General features: G+C 54.0%; 1 protein-coding gene across 2 annotated transcripts; it reads left to right on the top strand.

The window, feature by feature from the left end:
- The first annotated feature begins 6,487 nt into the window (after positions 1 to 6,487).
- Positions 6,488 to 21,431, top strand: SPRYD3 (SPRY domain containing 3). Of its 2 annotated transcripts, none has more exons than XM_027106401.1 (11): positions 6,488 to 6,608; positions 8,094 to 8,240; positions 9,250 to 9,325; positions 9,787 to 9,911; positions 10,215 to 10,350; positions 11,241 to 11,426; positions 18,122 to 18,271; positions 18,702 to 18,759; positions 19,374 to 19,493; positions 19,579 to 19,751; positions 20,070 to 21,431. In XM_027106401.1, exons 1-11 carry the CDS (start codon positions 6,586 to 6,588, stop codon positions 20,202 to 20,204), a joined length of 1,329 nt encoding a protein of 442 aa, XP_026962202.1. In that variant the 5' UTR covers positions 6,488 to 6,585; the 3' UTR covers positions 20,205 to 21,431. The 2 variants fall into 2 exon arrangements, with proteins under 2 accessions (XP_026962202.1, XP_026962203.1); XM_027106402.1 differs by lacking the exon at positions 6,488 to 6,608 and adding an exon at positions 8,851 to 8,945 and having other exon boundaries at positions 8,136 to 8,240.
- Positions 21,432 to 21,605: the final 174 nt, after the last annotated feature.

Genomic DNA, 21,605 nt, shown 5'->3' with positions numbered 1-21,605 from the left:
TCCTTTCCCAGAATCTGTCCTCCACTCCACACCCACCCAGTACCACCCTTTGGGTTTTCTGGATTATTCAGGCTGTGCTCTACCCAGGGGGATTGAATGGTGACTGGTCTGAGTGTTTCAGTCTGCCTGCTCCCTGAGCTTTCACACGCTGGTCTGTCTACCCCACCTCCCCACCCCTGGCCGCCCTTCTCCAGGCAGTGCCCCGCCCATCTGAGACTCCTAGCTGAGCCTTCCTTCCTAGAGGGAGGAAGAAGGACCGTTTCCTTCTGCAACCCACACCCACCCAGCTCTGGGTTACGCAACACCGGCCATCTCATTCTTTCCTAAAACAACGGCTCTGGGCAGTGACTAAGTTTAAATTCTGGTCCTCCAAGCAAGAATGTAAGCAAGGCCTTCCTGAACTTTTACGTAAATACAAAATAAAAAGAACTTTACTCCCAGCCCGCCCCCTAGGGCTACCCTGGGACCCTAGAACCAGCATTTGGGGAGCAGCGTCTTCCAGTAGCCCTGAGACTGTGACGCAGATTGGGCAGGCGGGGGTGGGGGGGTGGGGGGTGGCTGCTGGGGCAGTGGGAGGAGCAGCTCTCCTCTCTCTGGAGGCTCTGGGACCTCCTCCTCCAAGCTTTGACCCCAGGGTAGCGAGCTCCATCCTGTCCCTCTGTCCTTATCATGATTTATTTTGCCCTGCACCTGGTTCTAGCTAGGGCTTTTCTCCTCAGCTCCATCTTGCTGCTTCTGAATAAGATGGAAAGGTCTGTGGAAAGTTGAGATGGGGAAGAGATGGCCATACTCCCTGCAGGATCCCAGTGTGGCTTTTTAAAGAAGTTTGTATTCTTTGGTAGGTTATATTGCAGAGAAGCCCAATACTCTGCTAGCCTCTCACATCTACCGCTGCCTTCCCGAATTCCCCCTTCCCCCTCCCACATCACCACCGCCACCCTTACAGATTTCCCCTGTTTACTGCTACCCTCTGCCCAGCTTGGTCCCTCCACGCAGTCTAAGTACAGCCACGGCACAGCCCAGTCCCACCCGCCACCCCAGCACTGCTCTTGCCTCGACCCCACGCCTCCAGTATGGATGTCCAGAACGGCGAGCTGTGCTGTCAGTGCTGGGGTCTAACCAGGCTCTTTCTCGCAGACTGAGACTCTCGAACTCTGCTTTTCCTCCCTTTGGGATGCCCTTCACCTCAGCACCCAGAGCAGAGGTAGGAAGCGCATGGTGCGTGCTCAGGATGGAGTGTGGGCCAAGGTGAACACACTCTGGGACTCTGTCTGGCCTCTGTGGAGAGAAGAGTTTGAGGAAAGCTTCTGTCAGGGCTGTGAAAAGGCTAAACAGCTGGGGCTGTTACTTAGACTTTTTATTTTTATTTTTTATTTATTTATTTTTGTTGTTGTTTTTTTGCGGTACGCGGGCCTCTCACTGCTGTGGCCTCTCCTGTTGCGGAGCACAGGCTCCGGACGCGCAGGCTCAGCGGCCATGGCTCACGGGCCCAGCCGCTCCGCGGCATGTGGGATCTTCCCGGTTCGGATCTTCACGAACCCGCGTCCCCTGCATCAGCAGACGGACTCTCAACCACTGCGCCACCAGGGAAGCCCTTTAGGCTTTTTATAAATAAACTTTGACAGGACTTCCTTCTCCTCTTGCAGGTTACACTCTGTCGTGCTGCTCCCTTATGCTCGGCATCTCTCACACCCAGCCCATCCCTCCAAATCCACAGCACCCCCAGGTGCTGACTTCCTTTTGACAACCAGGGGTAAAGGAGGGGGCCTGCCTGGATCCTTCTGAGCTTTGAGTCTGAGGAAAGACAAGTAGTGGCACAGTCCACAGACAGAAAGCACCAGAGAGGAGGCTTAATGACCACATCATGACATGGCCTAAGTCTGGTGTGGATCTCATGGGAACTGTTGCGATAACCTCCGCTGGTCTCCAGCCTCTGGTTTCTGCCATCTGTCCCACACACAGCCTCCCAGTTGGTCTTGCTCCTGTGACTCTCTCCTCCTCAAAGACCTTTGGCGGTACTCCATGCCCCCCTCCCCGCAAGGACCCATGCTCTCATATGCCAATCATGACCCTGTGGACGGTTGGCCCGGGAAGCACACTGTGGTTCAGCCATCTGGTGGGATCACCTTCCCCGAAACCTCCTGGCAGTTTCTCATCTCTGAGTCTGAACTGAGATTAGGGGAAGGGAAGGTGTGGTGCCCAGAGGTAACTTCTTCCCCTGAACTCCAAATTTTTAGCTCATAAGGATGAAATTCTCCCCACCATTCCTCTCACCACAACCAAATTCTCCCACCTCATCCCCACCTGCTCAGCCAGCTGTCTGCCTTTCTTTTAATTCATCCACATTGTTGTGTTGCTATCTTAAATTTTTGCTTATCTTTTCTTGTGTCTTATTTTTCCAGTTAGATTATGAGTGTTGGGTTTTTTTTTAATTAATTAATTTATTTATTTTTGGCTGCCTTGGGTCTTCGTTGCTGTGCACGGGCTTTCTCTCTAGTTGCGGCGAGCGGGGGCTACTCTTTGTTGCAATGTAAGGGCTTCTCATTGTGGTGGCTTCTCTTGTTGCAGAGCACTGGCCCTAGGCGCATGGGCTCTAGAGCTCAGGCTCAGTAGTTGTGGCGCACGGGCTTAGCTGTTCCACGGCATGTGGAATCTTCCCGGACCAGGGATCGAACCCATGTCCCTTGCACTGGCAGGCGGATTCTTAACCACTGCGCCACCAGGGAAGTCTCAGATTCTGAGTGTTTTGAGAACAGGAGCCCCACATCTTCTTCACCTCTGGACCCCCCAGCTCTCAGTTCATATAAGGAGTTCGGAATTGATACGGGTAAAAGTTGTTGTTTTGGGTGGGAGCAAAGGCAGTCCTGGGGGAGGGCCTTGAGAGGTGAAGCGGGCGCACTGTAACTCTTCTGGAGGCTCCTCTACTTCTGAGCTAGCTCAGGCCACCCACCCCAGGGGGTCTTGTGGCTCTCCAACTCCTTTAACCCCTCCTCTCTCTTTTCCTATTTCTCCCCCCTGTTCTCCAAGTAAAGGCCAAAGAGACTGAGAGGCCGGAGTGTGGTCAGAGTTCAATAAGAAAGGGAAACCTGGCCCCAGGATAAACCAAAGAGGGTTTCCCGGAGAATAGGGCTTTATTTTTTTAAATTTATTTTTTTTTATTTATTTATTTATTTATATTTTTGGCTGCGTTGGGTCTTTGTTGCTTAGTGCGGGCTTTCTCTAGTTGTGGCGCGCGGGGGCTACTCTTCGTTGTGGTGCAAGGGCTTCTCACTGCGGTGGCTTCTCTTGTTGCGGAGCATGGGCTCTAGGCATGCGGGCTTCACTAGTTGTGGCGTATGGGCTCAGTAGTTGTGGCACATGGGCTTAGTTGCTCTGCAGCATGTGGGATCTTCCCAGACCAGGGATGGAACCCGTGTCCCCGCATTGCCAGGTAGATTCTTAACCACTGGGCCACCAGGGAAGTCCCGAGAATAGGGCTTTAAAGTAGAGTTTAGGGGACTTCCCTGGCAGTCCTGTGGTTAGGACCTGGTGCTATCATCGCTGAGGGCCCCGGGTTCAATCCCTGGTCGGGGAACTAGGATCCCACATGCCTCATGGCAAGGCCAAAAAAAAAAAAAAGAGTTTAGGAGAAGAGGGAGGAGGGCATCTCAGATAGGAAAGCACATCTTTGTGTAACAGAGATGAGGGGAAAGAGGCATGCGTGTGAATGTGTGTGCATGATTTGTTCCGTCTAGATTCCCAGTGTCCCAATGATATCAGAGAAAGGAGAACTGGGAAGGGAGCAGAGCAGTTTTCTAGACTGGGCTGGAGTCAGCCAGATGGTTGGGAGTTGGGAATCATTAGTGGAGAAGAAATAACAACTGGGAGTCTGAGTTTTGCTTTTTTTGGTAATTACATGAATAAAAATATATTCAGTAGATTGATAGAACATTTATTTATGTGGATGTAACTACATTATATGGACATAAATAGGGAGGAATTGTGCTCCCAAGGAGCTTAGAATTAATATCTGTCCATCCAACACACACTTAATAAACACCTAAAAAACCAATCGGGATGGGAGGGTATTCCAGGATAGAATGCAGACTGTAACAGGTGAATCTAAATGTATTATATATGTATGACAAAAACACACTGAGGGGGTGAGAAAAAAAAAAAGGTGCTGACTTAAGTAATTTGGAAAACAGTGTTATGACTGGAAACTGTAAGGCTAAAGATAAATGTAATGGCATACTCTACACTCTACATAAACACTGTACTCTAGTTGATAAATTTGTTTCTCATGGGTTAAAATTTTTGCAACTGCTTAATATGTACTGGGGTTGAGCAAATAAGTAATGGATATTGGGTTTCTCACTGTCAGAGAGAAGTAGGGAGGAAGGCTAGAATGAACCCTGTGGTACTGGATTAGAGTAAGAGACTTCAGTGCAATCCTCATGGATTGGAAGACTCCATATTGTTAAAACATCAGTTCTCCCAAAATTGATCAACAGGTTCAACGTAATCCCAATTAAAATCCCAGAAGGCTTTTTTGTAGGAATTGGCAACCTGATTGTCTCATATAGAAAAGCAAAGGATCTGGAATAACTCAAACCAACTTTTAAAAAGTACAAAATTGAAGGACTTATGCTACCTGATTTCAAGGTTCATTATAAAGCTATAGTAATCAAAACATAAAGATAGAAAAACAGATCAGTGGAACAGAGTAGAGAGCCTAGAAATAGACCCACAAAAATACAGTAAATTAATTTTTTTCCTTTTCTTTAAACACTTTTTTTTTCTTTTTTACTTGTTCAATAGATGTTTGACAAAGGTGCAAAGGAATTCAGTAAAGGAAGGATATTCTTTTTAACAAATGCTGCTGGAACAACTGGACGTCCATATGCAAAAAAAAAAAGAAAAAAATTAACTCAAAATTAATCACAGATCTGGATAAAGCTGGTAATGCATAACCTCAATCTAATAATGAGTAAATATCAGATAAAATGAAACTGAGGGATATTAAACAAGATAATTGGCATCTACTCTTCAGGAAAGACTGAATAACTGTCCCAGATTAAGGAGCCTAAGGAAACATGACAAGTAAATGTCAGTCACAGATCTGGGGTTCTAATCCAGATTTCCTAATGTCTGGTCTACACCTATTTCTGACACCTTATCTCCATTATGCCAAGTGGCCACTGTTTATAGTATAGGAGAGGATGGCTTCCATTTCATTCAACATTTGTACAGCACCTATTTATGATAAGAATAGGATAGCTCTCAGGGGTCTGAAGGAGCTCACAGTCCAGCAGAGACAGATCTACAAACAGAAGTTACTTTAATAATAAAAGTAAGACTGTAATAAGTGCTGCAAATGAGGTGCAAACGACATGGTATAAGAATACAGAGGAGGACTTCCCTGGTGGCGCAGTGGTTAAGAATCCGCCTGTCAATGCTAGGGGACACGGGTTCGAGCCCTGGTCCAGGAAGATCCCACGTGCCGCGGAGCAACTAAGCCCGTGAGCCACAACTACTGAGCCTGCAAGCCACAACTACTGAGCCCACGTGCCACAACTACCGAAGCCTGCATGCCTAGAGCCCGTGCTCCGCAACAAACAAAAGCCACCGCAGTGAGAAGCCAGCGCACCGCAACAAAAGAGTAGCCCCCGCTCGCCACAACTAGAGAAAGCCCACGCACAGCAACAAAGACCCAATGCGGCCAAAACTAAATAAATAAATTTATAAAAAAAAAAAAAAGAATACAGAGGAGGGAAAACCTTCCTATCTGGAATAGAGAAATTCGGTGATGGGAGGAACCGGGGAAGTCCTCCCCAGAACGGCAATAATCACCCGTTAGTAGGTGCTCAATAAATGTCAGTATCTTTCTTCCCTTCACATTATGGCCCCAGCCTAACTTTCCTTAAGTTACACCAACCCCTCTGTTCCTGAACAGCGTACCGTTTCATGCCACTGCTTTTTGCATACGAAGTTCTCTCCTCCAGGAAGGGAATGCCCTGCCTAGAATAAAGGAAAGGTACCATGAAATGGAGCTCGGGAGAATACAAAGTATATGTTAACAGGCGCACGAACTGTGGAGGCCAGCCTCAGGCTCTGCATCTACAAAAAGGATTTAATAAGACTCATTTCATAAGGTTGTTGAACGGATTAAAAGGACATTCCTTCAAAGCTCTTAGCTTCACGACTAACACTGAATGAGCGCTGAGGCAACAGTCGCAGTATTTGTGGGTGCGCAGCGACCTTCCCCGCCCACCCCGCCCGGAGGGAGCCGCCCCTTGACCGGCCAGTCAGCGCCCAGGGCGCCCAGTGTGGCGTCCGCGCTGCCACGTCGCCACCTCCCACCCTCTCGACACCCGTATTTAGTAGCCCCTTACCCGGCACTAGGTACCGGGTTCACCGGGCCGCGCCCGACCCGGCCTGCGTCCTTCGATTGGCTTCTCCAGGTGCCTGTTGTCCTCAGACGCTGCAGATTGGCCGGGGTGGGTGGAAAGGGGCGGGTCTCGGGGACCGTTGGAAGGGCGGGGACCCGGATGTGTGTGGTGGCGGCGGCCGAAGAGCTAGTGAGCGGAGCTCAGAGGCCTATGGATGAGGAGGACGCGGCGGCCCCGGTAGGCGGGGATCGGGGGCGGGGTCCCCGAGGCCTCGGGTCGGTCTCCACGGAGCCTGAGGCGGGAGGCTGGGGTCCTGGGAGGAGGCTTCGGAGTCAGGGGCGGGGTCTTGCGCTCTGGTCACTGGTCTTCCTCCCTGGGGACCCTCCTTGGCCCAGTGCAGGGCCTGGGGAGGCTGGGCGTAGTCACACTGACGGGCTAGGGCCCCTTTCCCCCGGGTCTCGTCTGAGTGATCGGGCTGTGCCCGCGGTGGAGGCGGGGCCCGGTGCGGCCGCGTATCGGCGGCGCCAAGGCTGTGAGGTTCTAGGCAAGCAGATGCCCCTAGGTTGGGCGCCAACATCGACCTGGGGTCGAGCCCCCTGGCCGAGTGCCAAGGAGGCCAATTCTAAGGCTGCCCCACAGCTGCCTACCCTTTTGGTCACGCGGTGGCTTGTAGCTACTGCAGACGCGTGTAATATGCGCATTGGGATTGAATTCAGCCTAGCCTAGGCTTCCTAAGCCCCTGCTGTGTGCAAGGCACAGTCAGGCCTGGATGGAACCCTTGTCCAAGGGTTTGGGGGATGGGAAGAGAAAGTACCTCCCCTTTTTGTCGCTTTGGGAAAAATTCGTCCATTCATTCATTCATTCATTCATATGTTAGCGCTGTTAGTGGTTTAAATACCTGGGTCATCCTACTGCACTCCATCTTCACTGCTACCATCTTTGGGGATGCCATCTCTCATTGGAACAGCTGCAGCAGCCTCCTAATTAATTGTTTGCCACTTCTGTTCTTGCCTCTTATGGGATCAGTTTAGTCTCCAACCAACCGCCTGAATGAGCTTTACGATCTGATAAACCTTAAAATCATATAATTTTCTTGCATAAAACCCTCCAGAGCTTTCCCATCACACTTGAAATAAAATTCACATTCCTTAACATGGTCTGTAGGGTGTTGATCTGGCCCCTACCTTCCTTCCATCCTCTTCTGGTACATTCTCCCTCCCTCCCATTCCCTACACACTAGCCACCTGGCCTTTCTATTTTCCTACCATGCCAACTGCCTTGCCCCTCGGGACCTGTGTCCTGGCTGTCCCTTCTGCCTGGGATGCTCTTTCTTGGGCTTGTTACGTGCCTGTCACCTTTTCATCTCATAGAGTTCACCCCATTATTCTTTATCAGAGCACTCTGCTTTTTCCTCCACTGTCTAACGTTGTCGTGTCTGTTTATTGCTGTCATGCCTCCCCCAATAGAATGGAAGTGCTATGAGAACAGACATCCCATCCATCTTGTTCACAGCTGTATCCCTAGCACCTAGGACAGTAGGAGCACATAGTGGGAGCTCAGTAAATGTTTGCTGAATGAAAGGATGAGGGTGGGGACTGTTGAGGTCAATCTGGGCAACTGGCTTCAAGTCCAGTGTCCTCTCCGCATTCTGGGTGGAACAGGCTGAGGTACTTTGCTCAGCGCCTTGCTTCTTCCTCCTCAATCTCCTTCTCCCCCTGGCAGGTTTGTTCTCATGAACAAGATGGATGACCTCAACCTGCACTACCGGTTTCTGAATTGGCGCCGGCGGATCCGGGAGATTCGAGAGGTCCGGGCTTTCCGATATCAGGAGAGGTTCAAGCACATTCTTGTAGATGGAGACACTTTGAGGTGAGTTTCGGGGAGTGCTTCCACATTTTCCTTTCTGTGCCAGATCTTAGAGACGAAAAGGGGCTTTTGCAAAGGCAGAGGACTGTCTGCATTGCACAGCGAGGGGTATGTTGTAAACCCTGGAGGCCTTTCCGAATGGAGTAGTATATGCTTCTTCACCCCGCACCCCCCTCTGCCTGTGTCTGTGGGTCCCTCTGTCCTGGTCTGCACTGGAAGCAGTCATGTCAGAGATGGAGGCTGCTGGGGTCTCAGGAATTGCCCAGCTGCCTTGTTGAAAGGACTCCAGTGAGTCTGTGCGATGCCGGGCTCTCCTGCCTGCATCTCTGTAGTTGGGATCGGTGAAGAATGGCCATTTCAAAGGCAGTGGATTTCCTGTTTTGTGAAGGACAGTCCTGTAGTGCATCCTGCTTACTGCCTTCCAACCCTTTGGTTTGTGTGTTTGTGTTTGTTTTCGCTCTATTTTCTGGCTTGAATCCTTCCCCTGACTCCATCCGAGTCTAATTCTCTCACAAAGTTGTCACTGGAAGCGGGGGAGGAAGTAGTGCTATCTAGCCTGGAGACAAGAAAGCTGAGGAGTGGGGACTGAGTAACTGTCTTCCAATCTGCAAAGGGCTTTGGTCCCGAGGATAGAGACCAGCCGTTCTCCAGCTCCACCGAGGACAGAGCCAGAGGAAAAGGGCCGAAGCTGCAGCATGAGGGACTGAGGTTAGACAGGGTTGTGAGACCCCTAATAGGCAACTGAGGGAGGCTCCGCCTTCTCTTCCCCACTGGCAGTGAAGAAGCCAGGCTTGCATTGGTCTGGTGTGGGCTGGGCCCTGGCTGGAGGTGGCGGGTGGGGTGGGTGACCTCAAGTATCTTGTTTTGGTGTTTGTGCAGATGTCCTGAAGTATGGCCTGATGGATTCTCTTCTGTGCTGGCCCTCACAGGGTGGGGGTTGGGGATGCTGAGGCCCTCCCCCCAACCCCTGGACTAGGCTGCTAATGGAACTTCCCCTTCATTCCTCCTTCAGTTACCATGGAAACTCTGGTGAAGTTGGCTGCTACGTGGCTTCTCGACCCCTGACAAAGGACAGCAATTATTTTGAGGTGATCAAGGCAGGGGGTGGGCAGAGCAGGGGGTGAGATGGTTAAGCTCCAAGGCGCTCTTTTACTGGGTTCTTGACTGGTCCTTTACACTTTCCATCAGGATTATCCTGTTGGCTGGGAAAAGGGCCCAGGATAGCATGGTGCCTAATCTGAGAGACACCCTAAAGTCCTTTCACCCTGTCCTTTCTGCTCTCCTGCGCTTCACCTAGGTAGACTTTGACCCATGTCCTTTCCCACCCCCTAACCCAGGCCCAGCATCTACTCCATCTCCCATCTTTTTCCATAGCTGGGAAATTGTTTTCTAAGTAATTGTGGTAAAGTGGGCCCCCACTTTCCCCAGTTCTCCCTCTGAGTGCCCTGACTTTTTCTCTGATTCCCCTGTCTTTTGCTCTTTGAGCCTCAGCCCCCTTTGATGTCTAACTCCCCTCCCTGCTAACTGTGCCCTGCTCTCCTCCCTCCAGGTGTCTATTGTGGACAGCGGGGTCCGGGGTACCATTGCTGTGGGACTGGTCCCTCAGTACTACAGCTTGGATCACCAGCCTGGCTGGTTGCCTGACTCTGTAGCCTACCATGCTGATGATGGCAAGTGAGTTGCCTTTTGTGGAACCCGACCCCTTTCCTACGGATTTGGGAATCTTGGATATAATGGACTACCTCAGGGTGGCTTTGGCTATTCCTTCACTGGTCTTGGGTTATTTTCATAGACCTTTCTGATAGGGACAGGAAGGTGGCCTGTTGGCTACCCTTGGAGGTTTGCAGACTTAAAGGGGAGGGTGGAGCTCCCCCGAGAACATAGGTCGATGCCGTTGCGGAGTGATGGAAGCAGGAGCACTGGGGAGAGGTTGGGAAGCCGGGTTCGGGTCCTGTGTCTGTGCTGCTCTGTCCACAGGCTGTACAATGGCCGGGCCAAGGGCCGCCAGTTTGGGTCAAAGTGCAACTCCGGGGACCGGATTGGCTGTGGCATTGAGCCAGTGTCCTTTGATGTGCAGACTGCCCAGATCTTCTTCACCAAAAATGGGAAGCGGGTAAGTGGGACATCCTGAGTGGGATTTAAACGGCTTGAAGCTGTCCAGGGATTTGTGTGAGTAATAAGAAAGAGTCTGCTAGTTGGGGCTTGCTCAGGGCCCCACGGGCTTATTTCCCATCTTCTTCAGTTCAGCCTCAGATTCTCCTGGGGTCTCCTGCATGTAGGAGAAGATGCTCCCCACACCCAGGGAAAGCTGGGACATTCCCCAGGTGATGGATGCAGAGGGGCAGGTTTGTGCAGCGGAGGAGGGGCAGAAACTGTGGGGGACAGAACTGGTGATATGGGGGAAGGTTTTGAGCAGAAAAAAAGATGGGGAGATTATGACCTGGCTGCGTAAGCTGGAGGTCCTCTTGGGATTTTTGACTTGAATGCTTTTGGGGATATGTCCTTTCTGTGTTTCGTGTTCCTTATTTCACTTCTCCTTTCCTTCCCTCTTCAGAGAGAGATTAGTGATGGTGAAGGGATGGGATAAGAGCAAATAGGAGAGACCCCAGCTCTCTTTCTTCTTCTCCCCAGCCCCGTCTCCCACCCTGAGAAATTGCCTTCTCAGGCCTCCGCCGGCCAGCCTAGTGGTCTTCCTTCCTTAAGCACCTATGCTCAGCACTTTCCTGCTCCAGTCCACACTCACGCGTACCTAAAGTGTTTGCGGGGGGGGGGGGGGGTTGACAAGAGACTTGTGTTTGCCTTTTAGCTCCGTGGGTACGTTGCTCAGCTAGGAGTACTCAGCAGCTTTTTATGCTTCTCTGTACCTCTGTTTTGCTACCTGTCAGCGTGTGTGATGATGACTGGTTGCATCATCTCAGAAGTCCCCTTGTGAGAATTAGATGAGCTGTGGAAAGGTGAGCCAGGCGGCAGCTCCCTCCCTTCCTCCCCCTCCCTCTGCTGCAGGTGGGCTCCACCATCATGCCCATGTCCCCCGATGGGCTGTTCCCAGCAGTGGGCATGCACTCCCTGGGTGAGGAGGTGCGGTTGCACCTGAACGCTGAGCTGGGCCGCGAGGATGACAGTGTCATGATGGTGGACAGTTACGAGGACGAGTGGGGCCGGCTGCACGACGTCAGAGTCTGCGGAACTGTAAGTAAGGGGAAGGGTAGGGCTGGGCAGAATCCCGGGGTCCACAGAAGCATGTCAGGATTGTTTAGAATAGGGAGTGAAGACATGGTTTTTTTAAAAATTACTTTATTTATTTTTGCCTGTATTGGGTCTTCGTTGTGGCGTGCGGGCTTTCTCTAGTTGCGGCGAGCGGGGGCTACTCTTCATTGCGGTGCACAGGCTTCTTATTGCGGTGGCCTCTCTTGTTGCGGAGCACGGGCTCTAGGTGCGAGGGCTTCAGTAGTTGCGGCACACGGGCTCAGTAGTTGTGGCTCGTGAGCTCTAGAGTGTAGGCTCAGTAGTTGCAGCGCACGGGCTTAGTTGCTCCGTGGCATGTGGTATCTTCCCGGGCCAGGGCTTGAACCCATGTCCCCTGCATTGGCAGGCGGATTCTCAACCACTGCGCCACCAGGGAAGTCCCAAGACAGGGTCTTTTGTAGCGTTTTGGAAAGTGGGAATTTTGTCAGGAGAGCCTGGCGTCCTGACATGATTCTTGAGTCCAGATCTGTGTTCTCCTTAGCGGTGGTCCTCTTTCCTGCCTTCCCTTTGTTTGAGAGCTCAGCCTAGTTGCTTAACCCTAGGAACGAGCAGTAGCCAGTAGCTGTCCTTTGCCTTCTTTGGTTCCTTCAGGCCCCCCACCCCCCACCCCATGCACGCTGCTGCCCTGCACGCCTGCCTTTGAGAGGCTGGGCTGACTTGGAGGCCGGATGCCTGGAACACCCTTTTGGCTTGATCCCAGCCCAGCTAGCACAGTTTTCCATTCTCTGCATTGTGGAGCAGGTGTGGTCACAAATCCCACTCATGCTGGGGAAGGTTCTTTGAGTTCTTTTTCGAGTAAGCATCAATGACAGTCTCTTCTGCCTTCCTACATTTTATAGAGGATGAGAATAGAGGCAGATAATGATTCAGTGAGAGTCCTTGATCCTCCAAAGCTGGCCTTTTTATACATCTCACCATACCTGCTTTAGTCCCCTGCCTAGATTTTAAACTTTCTTGGGAAGTGTATGGACCTTGAGAGAGGGAAATTCTTCATATCTACCCTCTGTGCCTCTTGCTGGTTTGGGAGTGAATGGTTGCTGACTTAGGGGTCTGGCCCTGACCTCTAGTGGGCTGCTCGGGCCTTCCACTTCGAATTGTCCCTCTGCGGCCCTCCCGCTCCTTCCCTCCTTCCCGGCTCAACCTTTTCCTCCACCCTCTGGCATTCTCACCCCAACCCAGGCTGTTTTCAACTCAGCCTTTGATAGCAAAACAGAAGCAGCGGGGCGGGGCGGGGTGGGGGGGGAGTGGGTGGATTATGAGTAAGGCTCTCCACTCTGGAGTTCAAGGTGAGTCAAACACAAGGAAAATGGCAGAAAGTGTGGCCTCCTGCAGCTTCGGGCACTCTGCACCCCCTTCTGGCACTAGGGTCCAGGAGGCCTCAGATGCCCACTCCCTGACCTTCATCCCTCCTTTCTTTTCCCCTTCCACCATCATTTTGACAACATCTGCAGAGTTGAGCTTGGGACTGAGCCAGGGCGATGTTCCAGCTCTCATCCTTGACCTCTCCTCAAGAGTTTTTTCCTGGCACCCTTTCCCTGCCTGGACTTGTCCCCACTCTGCTCCCTGCTCCTCCCAGGCAGTCTTTTCTAATTGATGCGGAATCCTGTAGACATTTATAAATAGCCTTCCTTCCTCCCTGCCCTTCCCCCAGTGCCCTCAGGCCACACATTTAAGAATTTTTTTCTTTCTTGACTTAAGCTGTTCAGTGTAGCTCTTCTGTCAAACCCGCACCCCAGCTGGGGACAGCTGCCAGGGTAGGCACACTGCTCCCTGCGCACTTGCTTCTCTGGGGCAGCGTGGGCATGAGCCTCCTGAGGGACGCAGGCTTCTCTTCTAGTCTTGCCAACTACCTCATCTTTCAAATGAGGGTGACTTACCCAGTTTCTGCCAGCCCCTCGGCCCCCCATCCACTCTTGCCTCCTGACCTTCTTGCCTCATCCTTTTTGTCCCTCTGACCATCCACTGTATTTCCGATCCAGCAGTCAGAGTGGTGTCAGCCTGGAGGAGCCTGGGAGAGGTCATTAGGCTGTGCCTGTGCCTCCTATTTCTAAAGATGTCCAGCACAGCTGCTTCTCCTCTCTGCCCTTCCTGTTTTTACGTCCCCCTCTGCGGGGAGCCCTTCCCTGAGACCTCAGACCTCTGCTGTTGTTGCAGCCTGTCTCCTGCCCCAGGTGATGTTCCCAGGAGGACACCCCATAGAACCATAAAGGTCTGGAGGAGGCTTTGATGCCATCCTGTCCAGGTTTCTCAGTGCAGAGACTGTGGGCATCTTAGGTGAGACAGTTCCTTGATGTGCAAGCCATTTAGCATCCTTGGTTCCCAGACCCAGGATGCTGGTAGCTCCGACCCCACCCCCACCCCCTGCGCCCCAGTTGTCGTGACTGCCCGACATTCCCATATATCCTCTTGTACTGCTGAGAAAGCAGTCCCAGAGAAAAGTGAAGAGACTTGATCAAATGTCAAACAGCGAATTAGCAGCAGAACTAAGCCCAGATATTCATTCCTTGACCCCTACCCAGCTTTTTCCACTGTCTGATATATGCTGCTGCCTTCTGCCCAGGCCCACTCTTCTGTAGCCAATCTCTCCTACTCGCTTCTCATAAGGTGAATCCAGAGTTCCTGGGCTTAAACTCCCATGTCCCTGGGGATTTCTCCCGTCTAGTGGCTTAGCCAGGGGCCTCCCAGGTGAGTTTACTTGGCTAGCTTGGAATTCTTTTACTCCTATAGCCCTTTCTCCCAGTTTTGTAGTCTCAATTATCCTCTTTTCTCCCTTCTCACTGGTTCTTCCCATACAGAAGAGTGAATTCAACTCCTGACCCTTTTTTTTCCTCCAGCAATTCATTATGAAAAGTTTCAAACATACAGGAAAGTTGAGAAAATAGCACAGTGAACACCCACTGTATCCCCACTATCTAGATTCGAGAGTTGTTAATATTTAGTTGTGTTTGTTTGATCTGAGGATCTATATATAGACAGACCGGCTCTTTCCAGAGGGAAGTCGTTCCCTGCTTCCTGTGGCCTCACTTTCCCCTCCTAAAGAGCGCCCCCTTCCCTGCGCTCCGGGATGCTGAAGAATTGCTGTTGCGTTTGCTCAGGCGTGGGGTGCTCCCCCTCATTCCTGTCCCCAGGCCTTGCGCAGTGAGGTAATGTGGGGGGGGGGCAGTAGGTAGGGCTGGGGGATTAGACTCGTTCTGTCTTTGTTTCTCATTTCTGTTCATAGCTCCTCTAACAACTCCTTAGTGACGGGGCAACAGCCTTGGTACACAAAGTGGGGTGAATGAGGCCCCACCCTCTCAGGGGTCCCCCCCGGGCCCAACCCAGGAGGAGACCGTGTTGGGGCCTGAGCTGGCCGGTGGGGAGCATGTTCTTGGTTCGTGTTTCAGTTGCTTCTAGGCCCTCCGGGCACTGAGTCCTCCCTTGCTGCTGTCAAGAGGGATTAGGGTCTCTGCTAGCAAGAGGAGGAGGGCGGGTCGAAGCAGGAGAGGAGGCTGAGAAGGGCTACTGGTATGAGGGAGGGGGCGGGGTGCAGGAGGCTCTCTGCACTCTGGTCTGCAGCCTCCGCTCTGTGGAGTTGACCTGTTTGGCCTCTCAAGGCTTCCGTTGTGTGTGGAGGGAGGTGGGGTGGGGAGGGGGTCTTGGGAGCCTTAAGGAAAGAGTTCCCCACCCCCACCAAAGATGTAAAGGAGCATGCCTGTTGATTGGGGGTATTGTTTGCGGAGAAATACTGGGAGGAAGACAGTTGGCCCCTTGGGATGGAGTCATCTGAGGAGTGTCCTGGGAGCCCAAGGGAGCATTCTAGTTGAGGGTAAGGGCTGAGGTGAGAGAACCTTTCCTTCTCTGTGACTGGCAGTTCCAGTCTGTTGTAGCTTGGGGGCGACTGTTAATGTTTAGGGAGCATGGGAACTTTGGGATATTCCAGTATCACCCCCATTTCCTGAGTCAGGGAAAGGCTGACGTGTGCATTTATCACCTACCGGGGGTCAGGCTCCAGGCTAAGCCCTTGACACTCACTTCACTTCATCGTACCCATATTTGGAGATGCGGGTAGTGGCACCCCTATTTTACTGATGAAGTATCTGAGGCTTAAAGAAGTGAGAGTCACTTGCTTGAGTTTAGTGACTAGTAAGTAATAGGAGCTAGGATTTGAACCCAGGTCTGTTTGATTCTCTTTCAAACTAAGAAGTATCTTGGGAATTTCCTGGTGGTCCAGTGGTTAGGACTCCATGCTTCCACTGCAGGGGGCACAGGTTCGATCCCTGGTTGGGAACTCAGATCCCGCAAGCCCTGTGCCATGGCCAAAAAAATGTAGAAACTAAGAGGCACCTGAGGCACAGATTGAGGGACCAGCATCAAGATTCTAGCAACTCAGACTCTAGGTGCTAACCCTCTCACCTTCTCTAGGTTCCTACCAGCCCTAGTCTAAGGAGGGGAGGAGTGCCCTGAAGCAAGGATCTATCAGGGAGGCCAGGCGCTCCCCTACCTGCTCCTCTGATGCTCTGAGAAGGCTCCCGGGGCTTGGGAGGACTTTGCCCAGGGGCAGGAGAGTGGATGCAGAGGAACCGATGAATCCAGGGGCTTACACCCTAAGGGGTGGGTGGTTCCTCTCTTGAAGAGGTGGCTTGTGCGTGGCCCTAGTCCTCCAGGCATTCAGCAGCCTGTCTGAGCTGCTCTGCGGGCTGGGGAGTGGGCTTTAGAGTCCCACGTTAGTGTGTTTCATCCTCCTGGCCTTTTAGCTTAAGGAACCATCCCCACCCTATCCACAGACAAACCGGCAGCCTGCCCTCCTCTGGGCTGAGGCAGAGGGAATGGTTGGGCGGGTTTTTCCCAAGGATCAGGATCTGGGTCTGCTGTCTCTTGGCTCTGGAAGTGGAGAACACTGTGTTTCCTATGCAGAGGCCAGTTGGATGGAGTGGGTCAAGGGCAGCTGTGGGATCCCCCACCCAGTTCTGCAATGCAGGGTGGAGAGGTTGGGCTGGGGGCTGCTCGGATTGGGTGGAGTCTATGTTAGTTAATGTGCATCATACCACATCCCTCCGGGCCCTGTGGGGAGAGATGCAGAGGAGGAACCCAGGCCACGCCGAGAACATACAGAGGACCAGAAATAGAATGTAAACAGTGTGGGCCTTCATAATACCCAGTAAATCAGAAGACCACCTGCAGGGGACCCCTTTCTGATGGAAGAAAGCAGTGTGAGATAATGGAGACTTGGGCTAGGAGAATGAATATCACAGAGCCAGTGTAGCCCGAAACATGTATGGTCCTGGCTGCAGGAAGGAGAGAAGAAAGTTTAGGTGGCCTCCTGTACACCTCTGGCCTTTCTTCTGGTGCCCCCTGTCCCCCGCCTCCAGTTCTCTGGGGAGGAGGGGAGAATGGGCTTGAGGTGACAGGGCTTCGGGGATCCAGGGCTGAAAAGCGGGCCGAGTCCCTCTCTTGCCTCCCTGAAGGGGTTGCTGAGGATGCAGCGCCTGCCTCTGCTGAAGACACATGGAGGCTTCGGCACTGGTGCAGGCGAGTGTGATGCCTTTCCTGTTCAGGCAGGAGTTCTTTGTGGGGTGAGAGGCCAGCGTCCCGAGGCTTGCCAGGGATAAGTGGAGGAGATCCTCAGGGAGTGAATTTTCTTCAGGGCCGGAGGGGTGGGAGGGTAGAAGAAAGTCTTGAGGGGCAGTTTGGTTAATTAAAAAGGGATTAAGGAATCCCAGGTGATGCTGAGGGTGGGGGAAAGAGGGGATGGGGTTGAGTCACAGCCCTACTATCACCATGACAACTGATAAATAAATCCTCCCAGATCGGGGGTTGCCGCCCCATCATGCCCAGGCAGGATCACTGTGGGGCCGAAGAGCCCCAAGAGCCCATCAGTCAACTCCCCTCCACACCCCTGCTCCAGCTTGAAAGAGCCGTGAGGAGCTGGGGGCAGGAACGCCTGCCTTTCTAGCTTCTCTCTGCCTGCTCCCCTCCCTCGCATTAAATGAAGGAGAAGAGCTGGTTGTCCTCGGTTCCCTGGCTCCCCTCGACCCCGCTACAAACAGCTCTGTTCAAAGCCAAGTAAAACAAAGACCTTGAGAAATTATATCAGTCTCATCCCAGGCAGAACTGGCTTCTGGGCTCGTCTCCCCTCCCCCAGACGTCTGGAGTTGGCCCCTAACCTCTGCATCCTCCCTATCCGCCCGAGGCACCCTGAGAAAGCCATCAGGCTTCCTCTCAGCCTAGCCTTTGCTTCTCCTCTTCTCTGTGTTCAGAGCCCCTGGGTGGCCCTTTCCTGGAAGGGTGATTGAGGGAAGTGATGGCAGAGTGTACAGACCCCTGTGTGGTCCTGGCACTCGGCCATCTGGATCGCTGTGCTGCTCTCGCCGGGTCCCCACAGCAAGGAGAGGGTTTTTGGCTCGGTAGGCAGGTGGGCGCAGCCTTTAGCAGGGGCTCAGCCCTCTTGCTCGTGCTGCCACCTCCACGCCCCTGCCCCCATCCCTGTTCTCCCATGCCTGCCTGGAACCCTGAGGCCCACTTTGTGCCTCCAGGATCCCTTCCCTTTCGGCCAGGGCTTTCTGTGAGACCCAGGAAAACTGGTCCCCAGATGGCCCTGGAACCAGGTTTCCAGGGGTGGGGTGCTAGCCTGCCCCCCACCCCTGGTTCTTCCCCCACAGCTACTGGAGTACTTGGGCAAGGGCAAGAGCATCGTGGACGTGGGGCTGGCCCAGGCCCGGCACCCGCTGAGCACCCGTAGCCACTACTTCGAAGTGGAGATCGTGGACCCTGGAGAGAAATGCTACATCGCCTTGGGGCTGGCCCGGAAGGTGGGCGCCAGTGCTGGCTTTTGGCCTGTGGAGCTGCTCAGCTCTGGGGCTGTTGGGCCGGGGCCCGGAGCTCTTGGGGAGATCAAGGGGCTGGGCTGCAGAGGGAGGTCTAACCCGAGACAGAACAGGCCATATGTGCCTGCCGTGTGAGGGCACAGACCCCAGGTCACCTCGGAGCTGAGAGAGGGTCGTGAGCGCACCACACGCACCAAGGCCTGGATGTGGGGTCGGGGGCAGCCTGCAGCCCTGGCTGGGAAAGCCAAGCACCTTCCCACCTTCCCCTGCGACCTCCAGTGCCTGAAGGGGTGAGGTTGCTGGGGTGGGAGCAGCCATCTGGGTCGTAGCTTGTTTCAGAAGTGGTTCGTAAACCACTCTCGCATCCTCTTTCCTGTGCGAGGTACCACAGCTTTCTTTTCTTGTCTTGGTGTAGGATTATCCCAAGAACAGGCACCCTGGCTGGAGCAGAGGGTCTGTGGCTTACCATGCAGGTGCGTGAGGGGCTGCCCTGGGGAAGCTGGGGGTGGGGTGGGGTATAGGGGCACAGGGACATCCATTTCCCTGACCCCACACTAGGGGCCTCGCCTTCAGCATCTGGCCCGAGAGACTTTCCCCTGCCGCTCTCTGCTCTCCCCCTCCCAAGCTGCTAGCGCTTTGTCTTCATCTGTGTTTTTCCTCCCAGCCCAAAAAGCCAGGGGAGCAGAACAGGGGTGGGGGATCTGGGCCCAAACTGGACATTCCAGGCCTCTGAGTTGGCTCCCTCTGCACCCTTCCTGCAGATTCTGCATTTTCTTTTTTTTTGGATCGGCTTGATTTCCTTTAGGGCTTCCTTTAGAAAGGAGGGGCTGTGAGTTCCTGGTCCCGCCTCTCCCTCCCCTCCCGAGGGCCCCCGCTCTCTGACCAGCTCCCAAGGGAGTTTCTCCCTTAGCCCCTTGAAGGGACAGCTGTGCGTCTCTCTTTAATCTGGTGCCCTCATTCTCTCTCCTCCCTTCCTCAGGGCCAGCGAGGGAGGGAGGGACACTTCAGCTTTAAGCAGGGGCCGCTCTAGGGGCTGTAGGGTGTCGGCCCCTCCCTCAGGTGTGTGTCCTCTCCCCTCCTCCGACAGATGACGGGAAGATCTTCCATGGCAGTGGTGTGGGGGACCCCTTTGGGCCACGCTGTTACAAAGGGGACATCATGGGCTGTGGAATCATGTTCCCCCGGGACTACATCTTGGACAGTGAGGGTGAGTGGGGTGACCATGGCCAACCAGGCTGGTCGGGCAGAGGGTGGGGGCAGTACCACAGGAGCTCAGGTTTCCTGGCCCCCAGGTGACAGTGATGACAGCTGTGACACAGTGATCCTGTCCCCGACCGCCCGAGCTGTCCGGAATGTCCGGAACGTCATGTACCTGCACCAGGAAGGGGAAGAGGAAGAGGAGGAAGAGGAAGAGGAAGATGATGGGGAAGAGATAGAACAGGAGCACGAGGGCAAGAAGGTGGTGGTGAGTGGGGTGGGTCTGGGGTTGGACTAGGGGTCTTGGGCCTCCGTGAGGTCTGGTGTTAGTACAAAAAGCGGAGCCCAGGGAGGGGAGAGGGGAAGCCCTGGCTGCTGTGGGCGTGGGGCTGCTGAGTGGGGAGACTGGCTGGGAGGCCGGTTTCCGGCCTCGGGACGCCCTCTCGTGGTCACCTCCTGCATCGCCCTCTGTCTCTCGCCAACGGTGGTGCGAGCTGGGAGTGACGTGGCTCAGGCCTGCGTAGCTCCAGCATCCTCAGAGGAGAGGCTAGAGCCTGCCTATCCCACTTTTCTCTTCCACCCCCAGGTTTTCTTCACTCGGAATGGCAAGATCATTGGGAAGAAGGATGCTGTCGTACCTTCTGGGGGCTTCTTCCCCACAATTGGGATGCTGAGCTGTGGGGAGAAAGTCAAAGTGGATCTGCACCCCTTGAGTGGCTAGGCCTTCTCCCCTGGACCTGCCCCTTCTCCCTCTCCTCGCCCTTTGCAGAGCCAGGTACCCCGTTCCTGACGCCCCGAGGATTTGCTTACCCAGCAGGCCCCAGGGGGTGTGTTGTCCCTCTGCCCTACCGGATCAGGCCCCTGCCAGGCTCCTCTGTGCCCATGTTTCTGACCTGGTGCTGCCCCTGTTGTTAGTCCCTGGGCGAGAGTTCCTGGCTGGACAGGAACCAGCCCAAAGGATGGTGTTGCTTCATGGGTGGGGCTCACTGGCTTTGGCTGTGGGCTCCCGCGTGCCCCTCCCACCCTGGCCCGTGTGAGGGGAGAGGAGTGAGCGCCCGTCTCAGCTGCTGTTGGGCGTGAGGCTTGGCAAGGGTGGAGCAGGACACCCCGTCCTCTGTTTACCACAGGGTTCCTCTTCTCATCTCCTTTCCTGTTTCCTTTCCTCGTCGTCGTGTGAAGCACTTGCCGCTGTCATCCCCCCCCGGGCTGGGCTGGGGGGGCGCTCTCTTGGGCCCTCTGTCTCCTTCCACTGACTGGTGTCCCGAGAAGACTACTCGAGGGTCTCCGTTCTTTCCCCTGCGAGCCAGCTTCCTCCCTCACTGCCTGCTCAGGCACCACAGTCCCCCCGAGAATGCGAGTCTCTGGCTTCCCCCAGCTGTACACACGTAGATGGTGTCCATGACGTGTTTGATGGGGTGAGAGAGGGGCTGTCAAATCGGGGGACTGGGGCCTTTGCTCCTGTCTCCCCCTTGCCCTCCTTGGCTCACCTCTGGCACCCGTCTCTCGTTCCTGGGGAGGCAGGCGGAGACTCCAGAGCCTATCTCTCCCACGTGGTGGGGGCGGGACCCCAGAGCCCTAGCGAGAGCCCGAGGGCATGGGGCCCACGCTCCCCTGCCCTGCCTTGCCCCCACCCCTGCTTGCTGCCTGTGCCAGTTGCCTGTTTCGCTTCAGTGTTTGATTCTAGCGCTTAACGTGTCCTCCGCACCAAGCCCTCCGGTCTCCTAGCTGCTTGACCCCTGTCCCCTCCTCAGTGACTTCTGGGAGGGAGAGGCCTTGGTTTGGGCAGAGTGGGCAGGGCTTTGAGAAAAGGGGTGAGGTGTTGTGCTGCTGGGGCCTCCCCTTCGGCCCTCCCTTCAGGCCCTGCACTATGATGTATGAAATGTATGTACAGACCAGAGATGTTTATACAGCCAATAAAGATGGAGTTTCCATATTTATCAGTACGGCCGGGACAGGGGAATCCTTTCCAGTACAGGGGACGGCCCAGGGCACTTGCTCACCAGGCACGTGTGGACCAGTATGGGGCCAGGGAGGGGGATCGTGTGTGTCCCACAGGCCTGGCTTGGGCCTGGGATGCCCCAAGAAGCACAGTTGTGCCCCTGGGAGACCTGAGGCTTTGACC

This window comes from Aethalodelphis obliquidens, unplaced genomic scaffold (genome assembly GCF_003676395.1).
Source record: "Aethalodelphis obliquidens isolate GAN/ISIS:26980383/991018 unplaced genomic scaffold, ASM367639v1 scaffold8, whole genome shotgun sequence".
Lineage (NCBI taxonomy): Eukaryota > Metazoa > Chordata > Mammalia > Artiodactyla > Delphinidae > Aethalodelphis > Aethalodelphis obliquidens.
Note: the sequence above shows the minus strand (reverse complement) of the source record. Positions and strands in the feature narration are given on the sequence as shown.

Coding starts and splice junctions, on each gene's coding strand:
- SPRYD3 (XM_027106401.1), top strand. CDS start 6,586: ATGAGGAGGACGCGGCGGCCCCG. Junction 6,609..8,093: donor AGGAGGACGCGGCGGCCCCG/GTAGGCGGGGAT, acceptor TCCCCCTGGCAG/GTTTGTTCTCATGAACAAGA. Junction 8,241..9,249: donor GTAGATGGAGACACTTTGAG/GTGAGTTTCGGG, acceptor TTCCTCCTTCAG/TTACCATGGAAACTCTGGTG.